Consider the following 25,888-nt stretch of genomic DNA (forward strand, 5'->3'; position numbering starts at 1 on the left):
ACATACCTCATAAATGCTCTTGAGAGGTTTGTGTTGTCATGTAGTTGAGTGCAAACTTCTTTGTAGTATCATTTCTTCTGTTTCCTCTTTGTTTTTAAACAGGGACTGTCATCACACCTTTGTGATGAAGATGAGTACTGTATTTAGACAAGAGAGGCCAGGCAAGCCAGAGGGAAGAGGCTGGGGTTGCTGCGGGTCTGGTCCTTACTTTCCAAATGTACTACTGTTTTTGTATAAGCTCATGTCATCTTGAAGATGCCTTTCCACAAAGAAAACAGTAGTTATTTTATCTTTTATCCCTCTATCTTGAAATTTTATTTTGACTTTAACCATGACTAATGAGTTTTCTCCTTTTTAGTATTTTGCATCTATTAAGTGTTTTAATTTGCTGGCTATGGAGGCTGAGTCATCAGACAGAAGGAAAAATTTAAAAAATAGTGAATAATTTAAAACATGTTCTTAATATTCTTAGGTCCCCTCCTTTTATAATAATCATTCCCTAACTTCCCCATTACTTTTTTCCAGTGAAACTCCTCATAGATTATATAAACTACCTACACTTATAATTTAGAAAGATCATTACAATGCCTCGCCGCCATACTTGCATAATACAGCAATATGTATTTCAGTATAACAATTGGCTATGACAGCTCAAGAAGGCACAGCACGGTCACGTTTGTGACTCTGCCTCATGGTCCTGCGAGCACAACAGCTGCCGTGTAGGTTGATATAGGTGTGCTTTTCTGGTGACTCAGATATCAAAGGCAGTATTGTCCTGCAATACCTAAATTTCAGAAATGGAGCATACCTTTTGGTAAAACTAAACAAACACAAGAACCCCCCCTCTTAAGTAAAAACAGTGTAACTATAAGTTATAGAGTAGTTAGATTGTTGGAAAATCCCATGTATAATTAAAACCATGCAATAAGTAATATTTAATATGCAGCAACTTACATATGAACTCCATTTTACATCTAATTCCATTTAATTAGAGTTTAGGCTTAGATAATTATGATTCTCTCCTTTTTTAAGGTATGTACACCTGGGAGACAGGAGAGGTTTTCCCCCCTTTTTTTCTGTTAACTGTGTAGGACTAGCCCACGTGCTGTGGAAAGTCTGGCATGCCTTTTCCCCAAAAACCTTGGCAGCATCCCCTCAGTCACAGTGGCAACCACAATGCCCCCCGGCATTTTCAAAGTGCTTTCGAAGTGGTGTTAAAGCCTATGAAAATCACTGGCTTAGCAGAAAAAAATAATGAAACAAAACAAACCATTATTCACACGATAGGATATTACTAACCAGAACAGCTGGGAGAGACATTACTAATTACTGTCTTTTATTGGAGTGTCAAATGGAACAGCTTATAAGACCTCAAATATTTATATCAAGGTGCAATGAAGGGAATTTTGACTTTTAAGTGCTTGAACGGTTTGGTAGCCAAAATCTGAATCAGCTAAAGCAATAAACTACAGTGTCCGATGAATTGTAGCACCCTTATAAAACTTGGAAGAAATTTAACTTGCTGGACTCCAGAGGTGATCCAAAGTTCTGATTTGATGGTCTCATTTCCAAGTGGATATGGTGTTTGTCTTCATTCTGGTTTTACTCTTCGTATCAGAAACCACTCCGGGCTAATAATCGGCAGGAAAGCCACTTGGGCTGTCCTTCTCCTTCCGCCATTCTGCCTTGTCTGAGGCTCCTTTTCCTTGGGCAGAACAGCTTCTTACTCAAGCAGCTTAACTGGTAGATCCTCGTAACAAGTCGTATATTTATGTGGATATACTTGACGTGTGTTTTTAGTGAGGATTAGGCCTAAAGCAATATCCAGGTCACTTAAACCCTAGTTTTGAATGGTACTTGATCAGTGTTAGAGTTTTAGGTGGTACCTCTTATAGGTGTAATTTTTCTATAATTTAGGACATTGAATACAGTTAAAAAGTTAATGAGTATTTTAGATGGGGTGAAAAAAGACAATTAAAGCTGTAGAATGTTTCACCTTTTGGAGGAATCAGTACTAGCTAGGTATTTGCTAATAGCTGCTTATAGCTATTAGAACCTGGAAAGTGGTTGGCTTTATTTACCTTTTAATTTTTACGATACATGGAGCAGTGCTTTTAAAACAGTGCAAGATAGCTTCAGGTACAGTGTCTATAAAATGTATATTTATATATACACACATATTTTGAAATTGTGAATCTTAATGGCTTTATGAAAGGCTGATATCTTCATCTGTCTAATTATCTATAGTGATGCAGATGTAATTTTGCCAGCCTGCTGTGAATTTAAAAAGCTGTTTCAGTAAGTGTTTTACCTGTGAAGATGATCTAGAATCTTCTCTTCCCTGTACCTTAGCTCTTTTCTTCTCTCTCCTCCAGGCAGAACTACATGCAAATCTTTCCAAAACAATTAATGCTGCTGTAGTCACAAATTATTGATTTTTCCGTTCATAGTGTATGTAGAGTGGCTGCTCTACTTAGATTCTAAAATGAGGCTTTTTAATTGTGTTTTCCAGGAAGATATGAATTTAAATGAAGATAAGAAGGCACCATTGCGGGAAAAGGACTTCAGTATCAAAAAAGAAATGGTGATGCAGTACATCAATACTGCTTCTAAGGCAGTAAGTAAAACTGTCAAGTGGAGAAATACTGCTGAAACATGTGGTAGTAGGAGAAACAACTCACATGTCTGATGAAGTGCTTAAGTTTGTGGGCACCAGGAATCAGAGGGCTTTGGCGTGTGTAATTATAGGCACACGTACTATATGTTTGTTTAATTTAAAAATATTTCTCATCTTATAACTTTAAGCTGCTTTTGTATTTTAACCACTCACATTGCTAAGGAACACTGATTAGTTGGTTTATTTACTCTAAGATAACTTTTCTTGTTATCGAATTAATGTGGTTATTGATTTCTGTGTCACTTGTAAATTGGGATAATATTTGTATTATAGAAAAGTGAGACTGATTTTCCCCCAACTGCCTAAATCAGGTTACTTGTGAGTTTTCATATCGATAAAATTAGCTTGTAACAGAATATAAATGTAGACATTGAAAGGAGCATTGAGCCTCTACATGGTTGCCAGTTTTCTAGGGAAACTTGAAATATGTGGGCAGGAGTAATGACTAAATGTCTGAGAAACGATGACTGGCACCCAGAATCAATTACGTTTTACTTCATGGACCAACAGATGAGCTTGACCAGTCATATAAAAATTGTAAATAAATAGATCACATGAGAGATATAAAATGGAAGCTAATGAAGAGGCAATCAACAGAAAGGCCGTAAAAAATGATCTTGGCTGAATTTAAGATAGAATTGGATTAGGGAAAAATAACTTAATATACCATAATATTCACTGGATACTTTAACCTAAGCCCAGATTAAATGAATATAAGTTATTTCTACTTTAACTCCATTTATCTGCTAGACCAGTCAGTGACTCTGTGGTATTTATTTTGGAAGAAGATTCAAGTGATGTTTAATTTTTAAGCATGTCTCTTGTTCTGGCAGCCTGCTGTTCAGTTGTAGAAATCATTGAGTACTGAATTTCAGCTCTTTATATAGATGGGCACTGTACCTGCTAGTGTGATACAAATTGCCTGTGTACCTTAATGATACTTGGGCATCACAAGTTAGCATTAGAAGACAGAGCTCTTAAGTTTTAGGTCAATTTATTTGTCTCTATTTGATCTTGAACATTTTACTGTACCTCCCTGACCCTCAGTTTCCTCATCTATAAGATGGAGCTAATACCCACATAGGCTTGTTGTTAGAATTAAATTGTCTATTCCACGGTTAAAACATAACAGATTTTATAACTGCTGGCTGCCTCTGTGGTAGCAGTGGTGGTAGTAGCAGATGCTTTTCATTTTTATTTTTGTGATTTTTTTATTGTTTGTGCTGTTGAAATTATTACACCATAATTAAAAATATAAGTAAATGTACATCAGTAAAAATAAAATTTTACTATTAGTGAGTCTACATTTCTAAGACATTCATTTGTTCACCCATCACATTTAGCAAGTGTCTACGTGTCACACACTATTTTAGGCCCTGGAGATGGAGCCCCAAGATAATCTATCAGGGTCTTGTGGAGCAACATAGGACAACACAAAAACACATGTAATAGGTGACATAGGTGAAAAAAGAGGAAGGGAGTGGAGAGGGCGTAACTGTTTGACATAGAGTAATCAGGGAAGAGTACTCTGATTTGGGAAGTTTAAATCCAACAAGCATGCCTTTACTTGATATAATTATAATAGATACTATATTAGAACTGGTTTAGAAAACCTTGTACTTTAATTCTTGAATTTCAGGTAATAAATAGACTTTTGAGTAGGAGAACAAACCGTTTTGAACTTCATTATAGTGGATCTATTTCAGTTTGCATTCACTGATTTTAAACTCTAATCCCCTAATCATTTTGTACTAAGGTTGGAATTTATTTACCAGAATTAGTTAATTAGATTATCAGGATTGAAATAGATTAGTTATCTAAAGTCTGATTAAAGCCTAGACTCATTTAATTGGCGTGTGGAGGGTCACGGCTTCTCCTAAGAGGGTTCTGAGTAATTTGGCAGGCATTTAACGCTGTAGCAAGTGCAAGCTGACCAATCATCTATTTTCGCTCTGGAGGTAGAAACACATTTTATTAACTCTAGGATACAGACCTTGTCATGCCAGTATATTTAGGTTAATGGGTACTCACAAAGTTACCTTGAGAAACCAATCAAAACTCACAGATAGGTTGTTTTAGAGAAGATCTGGGGAGTGTGTGTGTGTGTCAGATATACTTTTGTTATCGTTTCAGCCTTAGAATTTGCTTTGAGATTCTCTTTTTTGGGTAAGCATTGTATTTTTTAGAAAATAGTACTGATGCATAGCCAGTGCTTTGCAAGTGCTTTAGAAATGTTAATTCTCAAAGTAACACTGAAGTAGATTAGCTTGGTTTTTAGAAGAGGAAGGGAAATCAATCAAATTAGGTTATTTTGAAGACCTTAGTAAGTTTCAGTTTAGGTAGCAAAATTGTAAAACTGAATTTCTTCAGTTAGGAAGGATTTTTAAAATTTTATTAAGCAAATATTATGTGTAGAGGCTGCAAGTGCCAGATTCACATGTTTCTAACCTCCTAGGGCATGGACATGTGACCCAGGTTTGGCCATCACAATCTGATGGCCAGGGCTGCCCTGGGCTTCTGAGAAAGGTTTCCATCCCTCATAAAAGGATCCAGAGCAGGAAAGGCACTGTTTTTGGCCGCTGAACATGAGAGGGTGTGGGTTGCCTGAGATGTCTTAGAGCTGCTGCTCTGGTCCAATGCAGTCCTGCCTCCAGACAGTTCCATTGCATAAGATGGTACATGTTTTTCTTTAAGCTGCTGTAAGCTGGGTTCTTTGCTTTGCAACTGTGAGCATCCTGATACACCATCCAGATGCACTTTTGCCTATGCAGGATCTCTCTCCATCACTGATTCATTCTGGAAATTACCCTTTCCATCTAAAGGATCCTCCCCTCACCCAGTATGCTCGGAGCATACCTGAGAGGGATAGGTACTACATGGTCTAGGGGCCGTTTCTTAGTAAATGACTGGCCTCAGATGTTTAGCAGCAAGTCTATTGGAGAAAAGTTCTCCTAAAAAGAATGATACATATTGTGCTTTTGTTCAATTACTAGCTAGAGGGTAAGACTATTTTGCAATTGGTGGTAAGGACCTTGAAAGCAGGATGTGATATGATAGTCCAAGTGGAAGTAAATTTACAGTTCCTGAACAATGTAAGAAAATTCTGGAACAGAGCACAGAATATCTTAAGCCACAATGGCCTGTGAATTTTTCTTATTTTCTAAACAGAAGGGAGCTAGAATTTAATATATAGACCTTTTATATAAATGTATCTAATTATGCCTAATCTGAGAGTAGTTCTTTATCATAGTGGTTTAATATTTTTAATCCTTTCCTTCCCTTAAAATTCCTAAAGCATCCTTTCAGATACTGTTAACTGACGTTTTTGTAGTCAAGACTCTTGTGCTTTGTGTGGACAAGCCAGCTTAGGAGCTGTATCCTCATAGGCTGGCTCCCTTCACTTGAATGCTAAACTGGAAGGAAGAGTTTTCCTTTTCCTCTTGGTTTTGATTTATCATATTGTGTGTCTGTGGTACCAGTCTTTATGTGGATGTTTACTTTCTTGTGAGTACTTGAGTTGTATTTATGAGCTGGCTCAGGATATATTATGTCTGGGTAATGAGAACGTCTCTCACGACAGGGTTAACAGAAAGCTATGGATTTGTTCACACACCATTAAGGAATGGGTTAAAAAGGACACCTGGAGAGGGTAGGATTTGGATCAGTGCAGCACCAGCCTCCTCCCCCCGCTTGTGACAAATGATTAGTAAAAATAAAACATTCACTTTACTTTTTCCCTTTTTTTCTGTCAGAAGATTCTTCTGTTTGTTGTTCCACTTGTAGGCTCTTTCAGGGTGACCGGTGGTGATACCACACTGAAGTAGGCCTGAGAAGCCAGAACACATCCCCGAAGGTGAAGGCAAATCGCTGAAGGAGGAAGAGGCACAGGCTGGAGGAGCAGGGGTGAAGGGAGGTGGGCAGGCAGGGAGGCAGAGTTTGGAAGAGGTCAGGAGAGCCGGAAGGATGTCTGGTTCTGTGTGGGGAGGTGGAGTTTCAGGGAGAGAGAAATTAAGAGTTTTTAGGGAAATTTTGTTTATGCTATATAGTGTTCAAGCCTTTTTTATGTCTCCAAGAACTAGTCAGTGGTGATAAGCATTTGTTTATCATTGCTTTTGGAGTCATCTTTTCCTTTTTTCCAATTTTTGCATACAAGATGATGAGACCGTCCAGACTGTTTATTTCTGTACAGATTACAACTGGACTGCTGCTACCAGTCAGCACATAATTATTTTTTTTAATGGTTGTACCATTACACGTGGGTAAAATGATTCAGAAATTTCTTTTTAAATTTATACTTCTAGTTCCTGTGTTTTAGCTTCGAATCAAACGCTCTCATAGGCTTCCCATCCCCCCTCCCCACCATGCGTCATCAGAATCTGTATCACGGCTGTAGGTAACATGCTCATTTTAGGTGGGCTGATATCTAACACGGACAGCCTAATTCCACGTTTCTAAGCTTTTTTTAAAAAAATATTTTTTAATTCCTTACCTGAGGACTTTCTTCTTACTGCCTTTTTAGAGAGAGAGGAATAGAGAGAGAAACATCAACTGGCCAACTCTCGTACACACCCCGACTAGGGGTCAAACCCATAACCTGAGTACGTGCCCTGACCTGGAATTGAACCTGCAACCTTTTGGTGTATGGAACAATGCTCTAACCAACTCAGCCACACAAGCCAGAGCACATTTCTAAGCTTCTTAATGAGAACATCCTTTATTCTCTATTTGTGTTTATTTTTTTTATTTTTGATGTCTTTTCCCAGGGAAGGAAGCAGGGATTTGTATATAGTTTCTTTAGATAGAAAATCTAGTGTTCATTTATTTTAGTATCGATTTGTCAATATTGTTCTACCAGTAGGGATATATTCATACCTTTCAATGTCTATTTTTCTTAGAGTTCAGTTTAATATTAAAAAGTTATTTATTGATTGTAGAGAGAGGAAAGGTATGTGTGTGAGAGAAAGGGAAAAAAAGAAAGAAAGATTGATTTGTTTTTCCGCTTATTATTGCATTCATTGTTGATTTCTTGTAAGTGCCCTGACCCGGGATTGAACCTATGACCTTGGCCTATCTCCTCTGATTCTCTGACAAACTGAGGTACCTGGCCAGGGCTTTAGAGTTCAGTTTTATATTTTTTTTTATATATATATTTTATTGATTATGCTATTACAGTTGTCCCATTTCCCCCCTTCTCTCCCCTCCACCCTGTACCCCCTCCCACCCACATTTCCCTCTATAGCTCATGTCCATGTGTCATATTTGAGTTCTTTAGTTTCTACATTTCCCATACTATTCTTGCCCACCCCCTATCTAATTTCAACCTACATTTTATGCTACTTATCTCTATACCTTTTCCCCCTCTCTCCTCCTCCCACTCTCCTGCTGCTAACCCTCCATGTGCCCTCCATTTCTGTGGTTCTGTTCCTGTTCTAATTGTTTACTTAGTTTCTTTTGGTTTTGCTTTAGGTGTGGTTGTTGATATTTGTGAGTTTGCTGTCCTTTTACTATACATGTCTTTTCTTTATCTTCTTTTCTTAGATAAGTCCCTTTAGCATTTCATAAAATAAGGGCTTGGTGATGATGAACTCCTTTAACTTGACCTTATCTGAGAAGCACTTTATCTGCCCTTCCATTCTAATTGAGAGCTTTGCTGGATAGAGCAATCTGGGATGTAGGTCCTTGTCTTTCATGACTTGGAATATTTCTTTCCAGCCCCTTCTTGCCTGTAAGGTCTCTTTGGAGAAATCAGCTGACAGTCTGATGGGAACTCCTTTGTAGGAGGTGACTGTCCCCTTACCTCTTGCTGCTTGTAGGATTCTCTCCTTCGTTTTTACCTTGGCTAATGTAATTATGATGTGCCTTGGTGTGTTTCTTCTTGGGTCCAACTTCTTTGGGGCTCTCTGAGCTTCTTGGATTTCTTGGAAGACTGTTCCCTTTGCCAGATTGGGGAAGTTCTCCTTTATTATTTGTTCAAATACGTGCTCAATCTGTTGCTTTTCCCCTTCCGATTCTGGTACCCCTATAATTCGGATATTGGAACGTTTAAAGGTGTCTTGGATGCTCTTAATCTTTTCCTCAATTTTTTGAATTCTTATTTCATCCTGCTTTCCTGCTTGGTTGATTGTATCTTCCTTCTGGTCCACTGTATTGTTTTGAGACTCATATTCCTTCCTTTCACTATTGGCTCTCCTCCGCGTGTCTTCCTGCATCTGTTTTATGGTACTCTGCATTCTTTCATCTAAATTTCGTCCAAAATCCACCAGTTCCATGAGCTTTCTGATCACCAGTGTTTTGAACTGCGCATCTGATAGATTGGCTAATTCTCGGTCGCTCAAAAGGATGAGTCCTGGGGGACTGATCTGCTCTGTTGAAAACATATTTTTTTTTTCCCCCTGTCTCTCCCTTTTTTTTCGGTCTGGTTGCTCTAGTTACGGTGGGGGGCGGAGCCTTAGGTGCTCACCGGGGCTGGGCACCCCAGTCGCTAGATTGTGACGTTATATGTGGGGGTGGGGCGGGGGCAGGAGCGGGACGGGAGAAAACAATGGCGGTAGTTCCGTTCCCCTGGACTCAGACCCTTGTCTGGGCTTCTGGGCCGCGACTTCTGCCCTGGTCCACAATTGCTACCCCTCTGGGTCTGCCAGCCGCAGCTTGCGTACTCAGGGATCAGCGCTGCCTTCTTGCGCCCGATGGCTTTTGCGCCGATTTCGCGCCAAACCTTCCCCCGACCTCCGCGCGCCGCCAACCCGAGCCAGCCCCGCGCCCGCCGGCTCGTCTTCTCCTACCCGTCCGGATGAACGCGTCTACTTCAACTTCTTGGCTGCCCGACTTCCATTCAGATAAATCCTCTGCCGGATCTGGGTGTTATTCTGATAGTAAATTATTGTTGTAAATTATTGGTTTTCTAATCTTGGTTGTACGAGGAGGTACGGTGCGACCACCTATTCCTCCATCTTCCAGTTTTATATTTTAATTTTGGAAATCATTGTCAGATACAGATAAATCAAGTTTTTAAAAAAATTTTCTTTCACTTTTCATCGCTAATTATATTTTAGTCATGGTATAAACATAGAGGAACCAGACAGTTTTACACGTTTTTGCTAATTAAAGTTAATGTGGATAATATTTTGGCTTCCACATTGGGTTAGGGATTTGATCAAAGCACCCTCTCATATAAAAACTTAGTGAAAATTTGTGGCTGGTACTTGGTATAAGACACATATTAATCAACAATGCCCTTGCTTAAGATACTTTGCCTGTTTATTTCCAGGTCTTGCTTGCTGACTAGGATTAAATTTCAGAGCCTCAGGGCAATGAACCAATTTCTTGTTAAGAGTATTTCCTAATAATCTATTTGGCACTTTAATTTCCATTTGTGCCTATAAAGGACAGGTTTTATTTATGTACAATTAAAATTATCTTTGAGCAGCTGAAATGCATCGGCTTTCTCAGGAGCCGTTCATTTCTGGGCAGCACTGGCAGCATTTGCTGTTCTCTGCCATTACTGAGCTGGGTTTTTGTTGAGGCAGGAGGTGGTAATGAACAAACAGCTACCTTTTCTTTTCTTTTTTTTTTTTTAAATAATGAAAGATGACTTATGCTACCAGAATTCTTTTTTTTTTTTTTTTAATTTTATTTTTTTTTATTTTTAGAGAGAGGTGAAGGGAAGGAGAAAGGGAGAGAAACATCAGTGTGTGGTTGCTTCTTGTGCGACCCTACTGGGGTCCTGGCCTGCAACCCAGGCCTGTAGTCAGGGAATCGAACCAGCACTGCTTTTGTTGGCAGGCCCACGCTCAATCCACTGAGCCACACCAGCCAGGCTTTTCTTCTTCTTCTTCTTCTTTTTTTTATAGGAAGAAATTACATTAGGTGTAAATTAGAACTGTGTATTTTTGGTCTTCTAAAAACTTATAAATATTCAAGATACCTTTTCTTTAAAAAAGACTTGCCAGGTGTAGAAGCATTGTTATTACTAGTAAAAAATACTAGAATTTTAGAGTTAGACATGGTCAATAATGCTTTTACTGATTGTGACATTAGATGTCATCTGAGATTTTTTTCCCTCTTGGTTATTTGAGTTGTTTCTTGGTCTAAGATACTGTGCTATTCCCATGCTCAGTTGTTAGGTTTTTACGAATGTAATTAAATTTACTCCATATGATAACTGCAAAATTAGTGAACACTTTGAAAGTGCCAGAGGGAAGAGACATGTGGTTGTGACGGAGATGAAAATGATGAGAAACTATCCATGTGGAGTGAAATTTTTGAGAGAAGAGACAGTTATGAAGGAAAAAGTGGAAAATTGAGAGAAGTGTTATGTATATACAGTTGCCTTTCAGTGAATGAGGGGAAAGTTAATTGATGAAATGAGGGGAAAAATAATTAATAACCATGGCTGTCAACCTTGATATCTATTAGAATCATCTGGACAACTTTAAAAATCACACTATCTATGCCCTACTATTTAATAGTTAAGTCAGAGTTCCTGCAGATGGGACCCAGGTATCAGTATTTAGTAAAGCTCTGGGGCTCAGAGGTATCCAGCCCATGGCCCGTGGGCCACATGTGGCCCAGGATGGCTATGAATGCAGCCCAACACAAAATTGTAAATTTACTTAAAACATTGAGACTTTTTTGTGATTGTGTGTTGCAATGTACTTAACATGTGGCCCAAGACAACTCTTCTTCCAGTGTGACCCAGGGATGCCAGAAGGTTGGACACCCTGCTAGGCGATTCTAGAGTACAGTCAAGAATGAGAACTATTGGGCTGTACAAGATGTACCTCACCACTAGATGTCCTCCCCCCGTTTTTAAAAAATCCTCACCCAAGGCTGTATGTTTTGTTTTTTGTTTTTAATTGATTTTAGGTGAGAGCAGGGAGGTGGGGAGAGAAAGAAGACCAGACAAGACTCTGGCTGGTCTGTATTGTAGGAAAGATTTCACAGCCTGAGTCCAGGTGATGGTGAGAGTATGTTTATTAAGGCTGGGATAGTGAATCAAAGGAAAGACTTAGGACAGAAGAAGTAACAGGAGAGACCCTAGGAGGCCGTGCTCTGCTTTGCCGAGACCTCCAGAAGTGTTATAGCAAAGGACTGAGCCAGGGGATGGGCTGTTAGCTCACTGGGAAGTGAAGGTCAGTGACAGAAGTGAGTCAAGGTACAGCTGCATTTAGCTCACTGGGAAGTCAGAGAAAAGGGGGTCCCCAAAGACAGGATCAGGGGATAAGCCCGGGTCAGAGCTGCTGCTGCCCACTGCTCCCCTGGCTGCATGTCCCTGGGGACCCTGAGTTTAGGAGGAAGTGAAGGGTTTGTACTCAGGAAGGAGCATGGACTAGAGTGAGCCCGCACCGAGTCTTTGTCCTGAAGGCTTTTAAAATCTTTTTTCTGCAGGTGAAAATTTTAGGGGAGAGTTTCAGTGGAATATTTATCAGATTTCGAGGTGCATTTTTAATATGCTGATGTATCAAAATGAGTACATAGTGGGGTTTTGGAACTATTCTTTGGTCTGCTATACTTCCTGTTTGACTTTTATCTTGGGTCTGTCTGGCTTTTAATGGTGTTTTTGTTATTCCCCCTGACTTCATCTGTCCTTGGGTTTAGCTGGCATGAATGGCAGTAATTTGGTCTCAGTTCTCTATTTTCCAGGCCAGGGAGATTTAAACTGTGTATTCCTTGGTTAGGGAGGAGAGGTATAAACCATTCACTCTTAAGTGTCCTTGTGATTTACCAGCTGGCTGTAAGCTGTTTGACCTTGTTTAATTTTGTCTTAGTTTCTCCATTCCACTTGCCTGGGAATTTTCCTAGTTTCTTACTATCCCGCTGTACATCAAATGTGAGAGAGAAAAATCAGTCGGTTGCCTCCTGTATGTGCCCGGACCAGGGGTCGAACCCACAACCTGTTTGGTGTACAGGATGTATGTTGCTTCGACCATCTGAGCAACCTGACCAGGGCTAGATGTCCTTTATTGTAATATTTATTCAGCAAAAGACTAGAAGTTCATAGAATTTAAAGGCTAAGCCTGGTGACATTACTAATAAAACTGTTATCAAGTCACTGTGAGTTCAAGGCTGGTTGGCATGTGCATAATATCAAGAAGAGTGCTCAAGTGGCATACTATAGCTACTAAGAAATTCTCTATGACCCTTGGGCACTTGTAGAAATAATTAAAGGGGAAGGTTAGCTACTATCAAATTAGAAAGACCTGGTCTGTTTTGGAAAAAGATGTTCCATAGAATAGACGTTAGCAAGGAGAATAGTGGGTATGCCTGGTTTTAAAGGTTCAGTGGACTGATTCATCTTCCAAGTTGGTGGCAATAAACTTAAACCTCTCTTAGTTTAGTTTGGGCTTGAGACATCCTTTCAGTCTCAATAATCTTTATACTTATTTCTAAATAGAATGAATTATACATAAACTTAAAAATCCCCTATGTGTTAATCATCTTGATGTGCAAAAAGCATTTATTCCTAATTTCATGCTGTCCTGATTTATTGCCATTTCCTAACTGGTACCAAATAATGGTTTCCCTCCACCCTTAAGAGTTGATATAGCTTCTTACCTTCTATGTCATACAAAGTTATGTCGAATTTTTTCAGTATCAGAAAGCCTTCCAGGGTAGATTAAGATTGAGAGTTCTGCCCTTAGTATTTATTGAGGTGGGAAAGCAAAATACTCCCAATAGTAAATTCAGACAATCTTATGTTTTGACTACTTCATATAACTTTGACTACTTCATGTACATTATTACTTTTACATTTGGTTGGGGGGGCATAGGCTTTTTCTTAGAAAAGCTGCATTGTACTGTTTTCATGTATTAAAAATTTCCTGGCATTGTGTTAAGGATGGCTTTATTATACTCATTTAGTAGACATTTTATTAGTTATGGAACTGTTTATTTACATTAAGTCTGGTATATCTTAGTGTATCTTTACATTTTGCAAATGAGGAAAGGCCTAAAGTGTGTGTGACATTCCCAAGTTAGGGCTGCAGCTGAACCTGGAAACAGGGTTTCTGATTTTTAAAACCCTTTTCTTATAAAATAAAACACAGTTCTAGACAACTCCCCAAAACAAGTATGTCACTTAGTGAATTATTATAAGGAGAAGACCACCGAGATCAATATAGAGAACCTTGCCAGCCACCCTGGGAAGCAGGAGAGCCTCCATCTGCCCTGCCTGAGTCTCAAACCTGGTTTTTTTTTCTAAAAGTAATTACTGTCTCTACTTTTTAAGGTATTGCTTATTTGAATTTTATAGCTTTATCATCCAGAAGTACATTACCAAACACCATAATTTATTCTTGCTTATATTTTAGAATTTTTAGCATTTTTAACCTTTTTTAAATCTTCGGGTTCTGCATCTGTCCCTTTATTTTGTCCGGGGCAGTCTGGATGTTGCTGATTGCATACTTACGGTGAGGTTAACAGGTTTGCTTTCCTTTGTATTTCTTGCAAAGGGACAGCTAGAAGCAGAAGCTTGATCAGACTCAGGTTTGATCCCTTTGACAGGACCACAGGAAGTATCATGATCTGTTATTAGGAGGTACGTACTTCAGGTGTGCTTTATAACTAGAATCCTATTACTTCGTTCATTAGTTGAATACATTTATAAATAGACAGTTCCTTTCAAATACTGGTTATCTCATGATATAGGAAATTCAGAATAAATACTTGATTTCTTTTTTATTTGCCAGTTTTCAAGATACTGAGTTGGTTCTCTATCATCCTTTGAAGGTGATCAACTATTTTTAATGTCATTTAAAACTAGTGCATCACAGTTATTTCTGGTAAAGCTCAATTTGTCTAATATTTGACCAGTGGGACCTTGCCCAGTGGACTCCTGGTCATTTGGGCATGATCCCAGCAGTTTGGGATTATTTCGTTCCAACCTGATGAGATACGATCTCAGGCTCTTCTTTTTTTCCACACTAGACCTGAAATAGCCATTTCCTTTAGTGAGAAATGATATTTCAAGAGCAATCTGGGGATCAAGGATACTTATTGCTAGTGGGTTAATCCCTGTTTGTAGGCCTCTCCAGTGGAGAGAGACCAAAAGGAAAATATGTCTGTATTTAAATTTTTTTCTTTGGTATGTTCTGTCAACATCACTAACTATTGTTGCTCTATCTATACAGTGAGCATATAACCATTACATTTTATATGCTTTCTTCTTTATGGTCCTTACTTAACCTTCACTTCTATGAATAACTGTTTTTAACCCTCCTTCAGTCTTTGCTTCTATGAGTAACTGTGTTTTAATGCTCATTACCAGTCCTTATGTCAGTGTTTCTCTAGTCATTTTGTCTGTCTGAAGTTTGTTCTTTGGTCGATTCCTTTGAAGGACTCTAGTTGCTGAGTTTTTCATGTTGATAACAATAAGTTTCCTTTATTGTTTAGTCATTTTTATTGGATATAAAAATATTTGGCTCACATGTTTTTTCCCATAGTGTCTCACATATACCATTTTCTTCTAGCACAAAGCATGTCAACATTGCTATCACAAGGACTGCTGATAAATAACTTTTATTCCTTATAGATTTTTGGCTCTTTTTATTTGGAAGTCTGAGTTGGTATTATAAAATAAACAATGTTCTCTTCCATTATGCACTCGCTTTGGTTTTCTTTCTCAGGGATCCTGCTATTCGTGTGTTGGATTTTTATCTTCAATATGCCACTTTTCCCTAAAACCTATTTATCTTATTCTTCCTTTCCTTTTAACTAAAAAAAATTAGTTCATTTATGAATCTCTTATGACATGATTTATTGTGTTTTTGTTCTTATATTCTAGCTTAGTTTTTCTTTTTCCTTTTTTCCAGAAAGAAGATTTCCAAGTGACTATGCATATTTCAAGTTGCCCTTTTCTTTTTCTTCTCTTTCCCATGTAAGACTCTCATTGACTTCTTTTCTTTTTTAATTTATTGATTTTAGAGGGGAAGAGAAAGGGGGAGAGAGAGAGAGAGAGAGAAGAAACTGAAACATTGATTTGTTTTCCATCCACATATGCCCTAATTGGTGTCTTCCTGCATGTGCCCTGCCTGGAGATTGACCCTGCATTCTTGGCCTATTGGGGCGATGCTCCAACCAACTGACCTACCTGGCCAGGGCTAGTTTTGATTACTGAAGTTATTTTCATTTTGTTTTTCCTTGAGTTTTCTCACCTCATTTCTGAGTTTTTCTAACTCTGCTTTAAGTATTTTTTTTCATGCCTTATATATTCCCTTAATGCCTCTTAGCTTATTTTGAAATTGGAAGTTGTAGTTTGTCATATTTTATGGGTTTGTTTTTGTGGTAACCTTTCATCTGTAGGGATATTCTGCTTCATTTTGATTTCGCTGTCAGCACCTTCTCCACAATGCCTGGGGTCCTGTCCTGGAAGGAAGCCCTGGCAGCTCAGTGTTGGGAGTTCTTAGGACATCGACTGCTGCAGTCTTTCCTCATCTTTTCTGCCTCGTGTACACTCACAACCAGAGTGGACCAGGCTCCAGCCAGTGTCAGCTGCTCGTCTCAGACTGGTCTATTGTGATTTCTAATGAGTATCTCTGGGCTATTTTGGAGTTTTAACTTGTTTTCATGTTCATTAGACACTTTCTTGCTTCTTCCCACACAGATGTTGATGCTGTGCAGATCTAGTGGCTGTTGTGGTTTGTCTCCAGCTGCTTGTATTCTGAGGGTCATGGGTGGGGTACAGGCATTTCTCAGAGATGTTGCAGGTTTGGTTGCAGACCCCCCACAGTAAAGCAAATATTGCCATAAAGTGAGTTGTGAAGGTTTTGGTTTCCTAGTCCATATAAAAGTTATTTTTATGTTATACTGTAGTCTCTTAGGTGTTAAAGAACATTATGTCTAAAAAAACAATGTACATACTTTAGTTAAAATGTATTTTATTGCAAAAAAAAATGCTGACCATCATTGAGGCTTGTTGGAAAAATGGTGATGCTAGACATGTTCAAGGCAGGGTTGCTGCAAACCTTCATTTTATTAAAAAAAAAAATCTGTGAAGCAAAATAAAACAAGGGTATGCCTGTACCTTGTCTTTCAGTATTTTTGGGATTTTGTTTTGGTATTTAGTTGTTTTGTATCTTTTTCTGGGGGAGCATCTAGAGAGTAAAACAATTCTGGATTATTAGCGTTCTTCCTCTCGATTGCCCCTACACTCCCTTGACTTTCAGGGGAGAAGTTACGATAAAGAAATGACATTTTGCTATGTAACTTAACCGATAGCTCCAGGTTTTTAACTAGTAAACTTTCATCAAACCTCTTAATGGTCCGTGACCTACAAACAGATTTCAATAAAACACTAGTTTTAGTCTTAATTTCTATGTTATGTTTGTGCAGTGCTATATCTTTTCATATAATTTCAATAACTAATGCAGAATGCAGCCTTTTTAAATATCCTGTTGATGGTGGGAAAATTCAGACTGCCCTTCAGCACTTTACTCCACCCCCGGAAAATAGGTCTCAGCTGCTTGTATATGTCTATAAATTAGTGAGTGTGTTAAATCTATCACAGCATGAAATCACTTCAAGCTCTGTGAAAGACTATCTTAAAGAATTTAAATTGATTGCAGATGTTGGTGCAATTAAGCAGGCCTGATGAGCTCAGAATCATGTTTCTCAGATTTGAATATCAATGCATTTAAAAAATTATTGTGATGTACTCCATGTAAATGGAGTTCATGGGCATCTGAGAGTTTGTCACCCTGTTTTTTAAAGTGGTTCAGCAGTGTGAAAAGTGATTTGTGACCCTTTATGCAGATACTTGTATTACTTAGAATGAAAATGTATTACTCATCTTAAGTATGTAGTTCCATGCCATCCTTAACCAACTAGAATTGACTTTGAATGATTATTTCCTTTGTTGTTTCATTTGTCTGCCAATTTGTTTGTCTACCTTTTGTGCTATAATTCATTTAAAAATTATTCTATAGACAGGGAGTTATTTCATCCCGAGTTTTAAGAAGAACAAAATGAGTATAACAAGCCATTGAATTGGCTTGGATAATAAAAGCATAGGATTTTTTTCCCCTTGAGGTTAGACCTTTTGTCTAGTAGAACTCTGCCCGCTTTTAGTTACTTTCACTTTAAACTGCTGAAATGTTAAAGTTTTCTGATTATTAAAATGTAACCTATTGGGTTGCAAATTAGAAAGTGAAATCTGAAACAAGACTGTAACAAGATTAAGTAGAGTGTACAGTGTGTTCGTTTTCAATTTATTTCAAATTGATCTGTGCACATTAAGTAATTAAAGTCATCAATTTCTGTTATACATTGTAAAATGTTATGGACATTAGGACTTTATTATATATACAGTAGTGAAGTAAATTACAAAAATGGTGAGTAATTGTATTTCGGTACATTTTTTAAATACTAAGAAAATTACTGAAATATTCAAAGTGTAGTAACATTAATGACTTGAAAGTGACAAAGAATACATTAAATTTTTTCTGGAAGGTGTGAAATAGATCTGTGTTCGACAATATTTTATAAAAGCTCATTTTACTCATCATGGAAGATTATACTTTGTTTTTAGTAGTTGAGAATTCAACTTTGTTACTTCTAGCTTTATGATTTCAGTATCCCTCTCTAGGACTTAGTTTACTAAATAATACAAATTAGGAGTGTTTATGTGGGAACCTATGCAGTGGGAAGTAGGGCAATGATTAAATAAAGTCTTTAAGTTATCTTGCTACCTTAAGTTCAAATCTTCTTACCAAAGTTGAGAGTGTAAAATGGGGGTGGGTGTATGAATGCTACAATAGAAGCATTCTTAATTCTGACTCATACTGGAATAAAAAGTTGAATAAAAATCATTAAAATTGGGCATCAAAAATAATACCTAGAGTATTTTTTCCTACTGAAAATATGTATTCACATGCCACTCTTTGGCTGTAGAGTACAACATTTTTCTTTGAGTTTTTCCCTACGTAAGTCATACCCAGGAGGCATCATGTGTGATCACCATTTGTGCATTTTAATTCAGCTAAGAATTTGCACTTGTGATACAGCCTATGTTCAGAGTTACAAGAGATTTGTATGCTTTTTACAGTATTATGTTTTCAATGATCTTGCCCATACTTAATCTGGAAACAGGTTTTTTAAACCAACTCATTCTATCTTTTCTTTTCTAAGCATTAAAATGATTTATCACAGAAACAAGTATTCTCATTCTCAGATGATTACATTAACAAGAACAAGTATTATCACAGTTCATAAGTGTAGGGGAGGAAAAATCAACTCTTGGTATCCACAGAAATCAGTTCATAGGTGTGATTGTGTTGCCTACAGCATGCTTTGTGCATCTTTCACTGTATGTTATGTGATAATGGAAAGCCTGATAGTGGATGTGTATAGCTAGCATATTTTTTAAAAATTAAAAAAATTCTTGTTTATTCTATTACAGTTGTTCCAATTTATTCCTCTTTGCTCTCCTCCACCCAGCGCACCCCCGGCTCCCACAGTCCATCCTCACACCATTGTCTACGTCCATGGGTCATTCATACATGTTCTTTGACTAATCCCTTTTCCTTCCTTCCACCAGTCTCCCCTCCCCCTTTCCTCTGGCAGCTGTACAGAAGTCAAACTTTGTTGAACTTTATTTTTTTCTTCTCTTTTTCTCATCAGTGGGGTCATTAAAAATATAACTTTCTGTAATTTTTTAAGTTTTTCCCTTCTTTTTTGTTGTACCCCTAGTTAGAAATGATTGACTTAGCTCAAATTGACTCAGAGGAAAATAGGAGCATATTAGCTTCTGCTTCTGAGTAGCCCTGGGATGTATACACTTCTGATACAGAGCCTAGGCCTAGACTTAGGTTCTCAAATGACCTAAGGACCCACCCAGCCGTTTGTATCTCTTAATGCTGCTTTACTGTCTGGACTTCATTCATGCAGGCTTTTGTTATGGTTAATCTAGATGGATAGCGGAAGCGTCTGACTTCTACATTTGATTTTTATTTTCTTTAAGAAAGATTTTATTTATTTTTTAGAAAAAGAGGAAGGGAGGGAGAAAGAGGTAGAGAAAATCAATGCGTATTTGCCTCTTGTGCACTCCCTACTGGGGGCCTGGCCCACAGCCCAGGCATGTGCGCTGACTGGGAATCAAACCAGAGACCCTTTGGTTCACAGGCCAGCACTCAATCCACTGAGTCACACCAGCCAGTACTTAACTCCTATATTTTAAACCAATAGTACCCCAAAATTTTAGCCCCCTTACCCTATCAGTTTAAATAAGTTGATCATATATACTACTAAGCCAGTGAAAGTTTATCATAAGCATGTTTATTGTGCTACTTCCTCATATTTGTTATTTTATATATAAGGAGGTAAATTATAATTTATCTCTAATATCTATGATGCAGACTCCGGCCAGCGGTGTCCATGGTGTTGTGGATGCAACAAACAAATTCACATGGACTGCAGAAGTCCTGTGGAGGAAAAGGGACATCATGGCCACTCTCTGAGTGAGAGGGTCCCCTACCCTTGCCTGGGCAGGCTTTTATTGTTTTTCTGGGAACATTACTACATCAAGGAAGGTCCTTATTCATTATGCACAGGTTTGCTTTAGGTGATTACTTTTTATAGATAACAAAGAAAAGGATGTTGCAAATGCAAGGGAAAAAATGGTTGAACTGGTTACACTCTGTCCTTGGGAGTTTTAGCACAGACTTTAGGAAGTTACTTCAAAGACATGCGTTAAACATTTGCTGCCTTAACTCAGGGTGAGGGATTTTTAGCAAAAGCAAGCCTCAAAGCAGCCCAGGTACAATGCAGGCCTGGTTGCCCATGGGAAAGCCAATCTGTGGGCCTGGCTCCTGTGTGCTGCCTCACGCCTGTCAGTTTTCTGAACCAGGGCTGAGCTACATTTGCCATTGCCACATGGACTGGTTCCCTATATATATAATATGAATTGATGATATCAAAATATAAATTAAAGTATTACCATTTCACTGGAAAATTTTGCCCTATATACACAAATGAAATTGATTTGGTTCTTTTTTCATTATCACCTTTTAGCAGTGCTAGATTCATGACAGAAACTGCTAAATATGCCTTCTTAGTTCTACTCAAGTATTTTTACACAATCTACAAATTATTCATGACGTGTTATTGAAGAATTGTAAAACTTTCTCTGAGCTTGGTGCATTTTTTTAAAGACTTTTTTTTTTTTTTAACAGATGGGGAAGGGAAGGAAAAAGAGGGAGAGGAACATTGATGTGAGAGAAAACATCAATTGATTACCTCTTTCATGGGCCCCAACTGGGGACTGAACCTGAAACCCAGGCATATGCCCTGACCAGAATCAAACCTTTGCTTTGCAGGATGACGCCCAACCAACTGAGCCACACCTGACAGGGCCTTGGTGCATTTTTTTTAAGATAACCTTTTTACTCTAAAATTTCTTTTATTTTTCTTTTGAAAATTATACTCCTGCCTCTCAACTTGAAATGCCTTTTTAATTTTTAATAGCCAGTTCTACTCTATATTATAACCAAATCTATTGTGCCCATTTAGGAATGTTCTGGGAGCATACACAAGCATGCAGTAAACAATTCAGTTCCTCAAAGCTCATGTTGACTTCTGCCTGTCCTACTTCAGCTCTTCCTTAGTCTTGCTGGAACTGGTTCTTCTCTTGTACCACTAACCAGCTCCTGTCCTCCATTTAGCCACATTTAATTAAAGACTTAGTTTGAATTGGCTGGGGTTTTTTTTTTGTTTTTTTTTTGGGGGGGGGGGGGAGGTCAGCATTGCCATCCTCTTTAGTTTAGTGCTCAGGCTCCTGAGCACTAACCTGATGTGCCCTGTCTTTGCCTTTATGTGTTGTATGTGGAGAAAAAGATATGAAAACATGGATCTAGGTCATTTGTCATCTGGATAGGATAGATCCCTTTAAGGCAGTATTATGTTTGTCAATTCATGATTGTCCACATGTGACAGGTCTAAAAGTCTCACAAACTTGGCTGATCAACACGCTAAGACTCTATGCTTTTGTGAGTTGGTATACAATCTAAGCTAATAGAGACTGGTGTGTAAAAATCCACGTATCACTTTCATTTACAATCAGAAATGTTATTAAGGAGAAAATAACTCTTGTATTCTCTTCTCTCTTTGTAGGTTAGTATATATAGGAAGCCAAGCGATAGCGAGTTGCTTACTTGGTTCATTGGAACATGTTCTCTGTGAACATAATGGGGTGTATGCCCATAGTGTCGTAGGCTTTTGCTCTTTTAACTGTTCTCATAATTCCTGCAGTTATCTATTGAAGTAATGCGATAGACCGGCAGCTTCTTGGAGTAAGAGAATACCTGACGCAGCACAACGCAGATATTTGTGTTAATGTTTCTGGTACCCCTTTTGCTGGGGAGTGGCCTCTCTGAAGAATGTTGGCTTCTTCATGTAGCCATGTAGACTACCTCCCCCTATAACTCATGCTCACTAATGCTAGAGTGCTCTGCAATTGCTGAGGCCATACTCTTTATAGTAATTAAAATAAATTAACTTTATCTTGAGGTAACCCTTGGTCTTGGTGTACATGTGTAATCTCTTTGGTCATTTTAATAGGAGTCGCATTATCTGTTACATTTTGGTATTTTTCCTAATTTTCTTATCTGAACTTCATTGTGATTTAAGATTTGGGGGTATCTTACAGTTGGCAAAATGTATATCCCCCAAGATTCACTTCTTTTCAGATTACATTTTTGGGGCAAATTTGATAGGAACTGGTGTTCTCATTTTATTTTCTAAGTATTTCAGTTTTATAGCTCATGATCTTTATACATTTCTCCCTGTCATTTTTGAGAATTTTTGTGGGACACAAAGGTTGTTTAAATAAAGTGATTAGAAATTCTAAGATCAACTTGTTTGTAATCAAGTAACATTCCAAGTATCATTCATTTATTCAGATGCTCAAATTTAAAATTATTAATATCAAAGATACAACTTAAAAAGTATACTTAATGAGAGGTGGTCTTCAACCAACATTGAATGATTTCTTACTATCCTTTTTTTTTTTTATCCTCACCTGAGGACATGCTCTTGATTTTGGAGAGAGGGGAAGGTAGGGAGAGAGAGGCAGAGAAACATTGATGTGAGAGTAAAACATCTATAGGTTGCCTCTTGTACGTGCCCTGCCCAGGGACTAAATCTGCAACAACCCAGGCATGTGTCCTGAACCAGTGACCTTTTTGTTTATCAGCTCATGCTCCAACCAACTGAGTCACATTGGCCAGGGCTCTTACACTCTTACTACTTGGTCTGTTCTTCAGTGAGAAAAGTATATGATCTCTGAGGAATGCTTTTCTTGTGAGATCTGATCAGAATTCAAATATCTTAATGCAACATGAATAAGTACAAAATGTAAGAATGAATAGAATGCTTTAAGTAATCCTTTGCTGTTCTGTAATGCTCTTTTAAGATTAATGAAGCCCAAGTTTAGATTTTGACTAATTTGGAATATTTTAAATAAAGGTATTAAAATATAACAATTTTAACAATGTGTTTTCTCATTTCAAAAATAATGCACTGTTGCAGGAAATTTAGAAAATACAAAATATCACAGAGGAAGATTTTTAAAAAATCGACTAATTCAAGATGAGGCATCCAACTACAATATTAAGGTTGTTTTGATTTGGAAAAAGCCTAAAAAGTGTTATTGTAACAGTGAAGCTAAGGTTTCTGTAGCAGAAATATTGAATGTGGCTTTTTCTGTTTTGTCAGAGTTTCGGCCGAAGCCCAAAGGCTGAAGGTAGCAGTGCCAGAACAGTGTGGCTGTGAAAATAGATCGTGGAGCCGATTGTGCTGCCATTAGCTCATCCTTCACTTCTAGGCTATATAGAATAATAGGTATAAAAATATTTTTAAAATGGAAGACTGCTACAGAGGCTTTCTTTGGAGAAAAAGGTGTATTAGTACAATGGCATTGTCTCCAAATCTTTGTGATGGAGTAGAGCTAAATGAGCGTTCCTTTGAGAGAGCCTCTCAGAGGTTGAATGTGTTTCTTCCAGTCTGAGGACATGGGAACTGGAAACTGCAAATGGTAGACTCTAAAGGCGAGAGACTGAGTGAGCTTCTGTGGTGGCAGAACAAGGAAAAAGTATTAGACCTTTTGGGGAAAAGTGGGACTTGCACGAAAACATTGAGTGGATGTGGACCTCTCAGGAGGGAGTGGACTTTGAGCTGTCTTGGGAAGAGTTTTGTCCGAGGGAACCACCAGCACATGTAGTGACCCCAGCTGAGAGAGTCTTTGTAAGGCTGGACTGCTGAGTCACAGCAAGGGAGTCTCTGAGTAACCCACAGGGACATCCCGTAGGAGAGGACAGCGATTGCATTTCAGCCACAGCCAGGGGACAGGGGCACCAGAGTGCAACGGTGATACCTGAATTACTGCAGTGTTCTGCATCCTAAACTCTCCTCCCCCCTTTCTTCAGCTCTGAAGGTGCGGGAGGAAACCTGATGAGTGGGGGCCATGGCATTGAAGAACAAGGTGGGAAAATAGTGCGGGACCACAGCCGTGTTCAGCACTGTAGATTTTGTAGTCTGAGTGAGGGCCACACTGAGGAAGGGGAGAAATTTTCAATTAGTTAAGATTGAAGTTTTAATATTAGCCTCACTTTTCCTTACTGGGCTAGATAAGTTGTGTGAAATGTAGAATACTATTCTGAGGTAATTTTACTAAAAATAACCTTGGAGTCAGAGAGTGTATAAGCAAGTTTAAATGCAGAAATTATAAGGCAAAAGGTGGGTACATGTGTTAATTTAACTAAAAACTTCCATATAGATGGTGATGGGGAGAGGGGGGAATAAACAAAGTTAGAAGAAATAAAAAACTGGAAGAAAATGTCTGCTCCATATCACTAATCTGTAAATAACATCTACAAATCTTTAGGAAAAAGATGAATAACCTGATAGGAAAAATATTAATGCATATAGGCAATTTACCTGAGAAGAAATACAAATGGCAGACAGCTCTTTGAAAAGATGTTCAATCTCAATATGTAAATTAAAATGGGTATGGAGGGCATTTTTCAACTGTCAAAGCAGAATGAGTAAAAAAGATTGCTGACAGTGGTTGGTGAGGGTGTAGAAATATATAGCAATGCAAGCCTTTTGGATTATAATTTCCCAGTATCTATCAAAATAAAAAAGCTTGTATGTCCTACTGACCTAACAATCTCACTAGTTTGACTCTGTTTTTATAACAGTAGCATGAACTTGTAAAGATCTATGTATGAAGTTGTTCCTTGTAGCATTGTGTAAAATGTCAAATTTAAAACAACCAAAATATCCATCATTAGAGAAGTGATTAAGTAATTTTCAGCACATTCACGCAGTGATGGATAATACAGCATAATAAAATGAATGAGTTAGTTATCACTTGGAGAGTGAGCTAATATTAAAAAAACACAGAAATATGTGTACAGTCTGAACCGATTTTTGTTTCTGTGAATGATAGGAGCCTATGTACATCTCTCCAACTAAAGGAAAACTGCTGGGTTCTCACCAAATTTGTAAAAATCATTTGCACTGTGTATTTCAGGCTAAGACTGGAGAAATGGAAGCAAGAATTTCAATTTCCTCTAGTACTTAAGTAAAAAGGCTTAGCGGGATTACAAACAATTTAGCTTTTGGTGTTTTTGTGTATTTCTGCAGATAAACTGTGGTTGTTCTTTTTGTTTGTTTTTGTTTTCGATTAAAAAAATGAAGAGGGTGAAGAGCTAGGGGAAGATGCCCTGACTGGTGTGGCTCTGTTGGTTGGGCCTTGTCCTGCAAGGCAAAAGGTCACCAGTTCGATTCCCAGTCAGGGCAAAAGCCTGGGTTGCTGAGTTGGTCCTGATCAGAGCACTTACAAGAGGCAACTGATAAGAGCTGGGGAAGAGGGAGAGCAACGACTTTTGGATGGCGAGGTATGTGTGATGAGCTTCAGTGTCTGATCCCTGATTTTAGACTACAGTAGTACATTCTTTCTCCTATGTGAAAGAAACTTGGGGAAGCCAGCGTGAACAAAACAAGATCTCTGTTAACGTCAGGCAGCTCACAGTTTGGTAGAGACAAAACCGTGTAAGCCGCTGAGAATACAGTGAGATGTAAAGTGCTGGATCATTGGCAGCAGCCCAGTGTTTGGGAACGCTTGGTACTCTGTTTTAGGGAGTGAACGGTGAGACCCGGGGTCTGGTCGGCCTCTTAGCTGGCCACACAGACAGTGCAAAATGGCTGCTGCTGCTGTGG

The 25,888-nt window shown here is 38.3% G+C and overlaps 1 protein-coding gene across 2 annotated transcripts in view; it reads left to right on the top strand.

The window, feature by feature from the left end:
• Window positions 1-25,888, top strand: part of DIAPH3 (diaphanous related formin 3) — a 472,405-nt gene that overhangs the window by 58,417 nt on the left and 388,100 nt on the right. For both annotated transcript variants that reach the window (XM_028526818.2, XM_028526817.2), the window contains one exon: window positions 2,513-2,617. In XM_028526818.2, coding sequence (XP_028382619.1) covers window positions 2,513-2,617 — 105 coding nt within the window. The remainder of the gene's footprint in view (window positions 1-2,512; window positions 2,618-25,888) is intronic.

Source organism: Phyllostomus discolor, chromosome 11 (genome assembly GCF_004126475.2).
Source record: "Phyllostomus discolor isolate MPI-MPIP mPhyDis1 chromosome 11, mPhyDis1.pri.v3, whole genome shotgun sequence".
NCBI classification, from domain to species: domain Eukaryota; kingdom Metazoa; phylum Chordata; class Mammalia; order Chiroptera; family Phyllostomidae; genus Phyllostomus; species Phyllostomus discolor.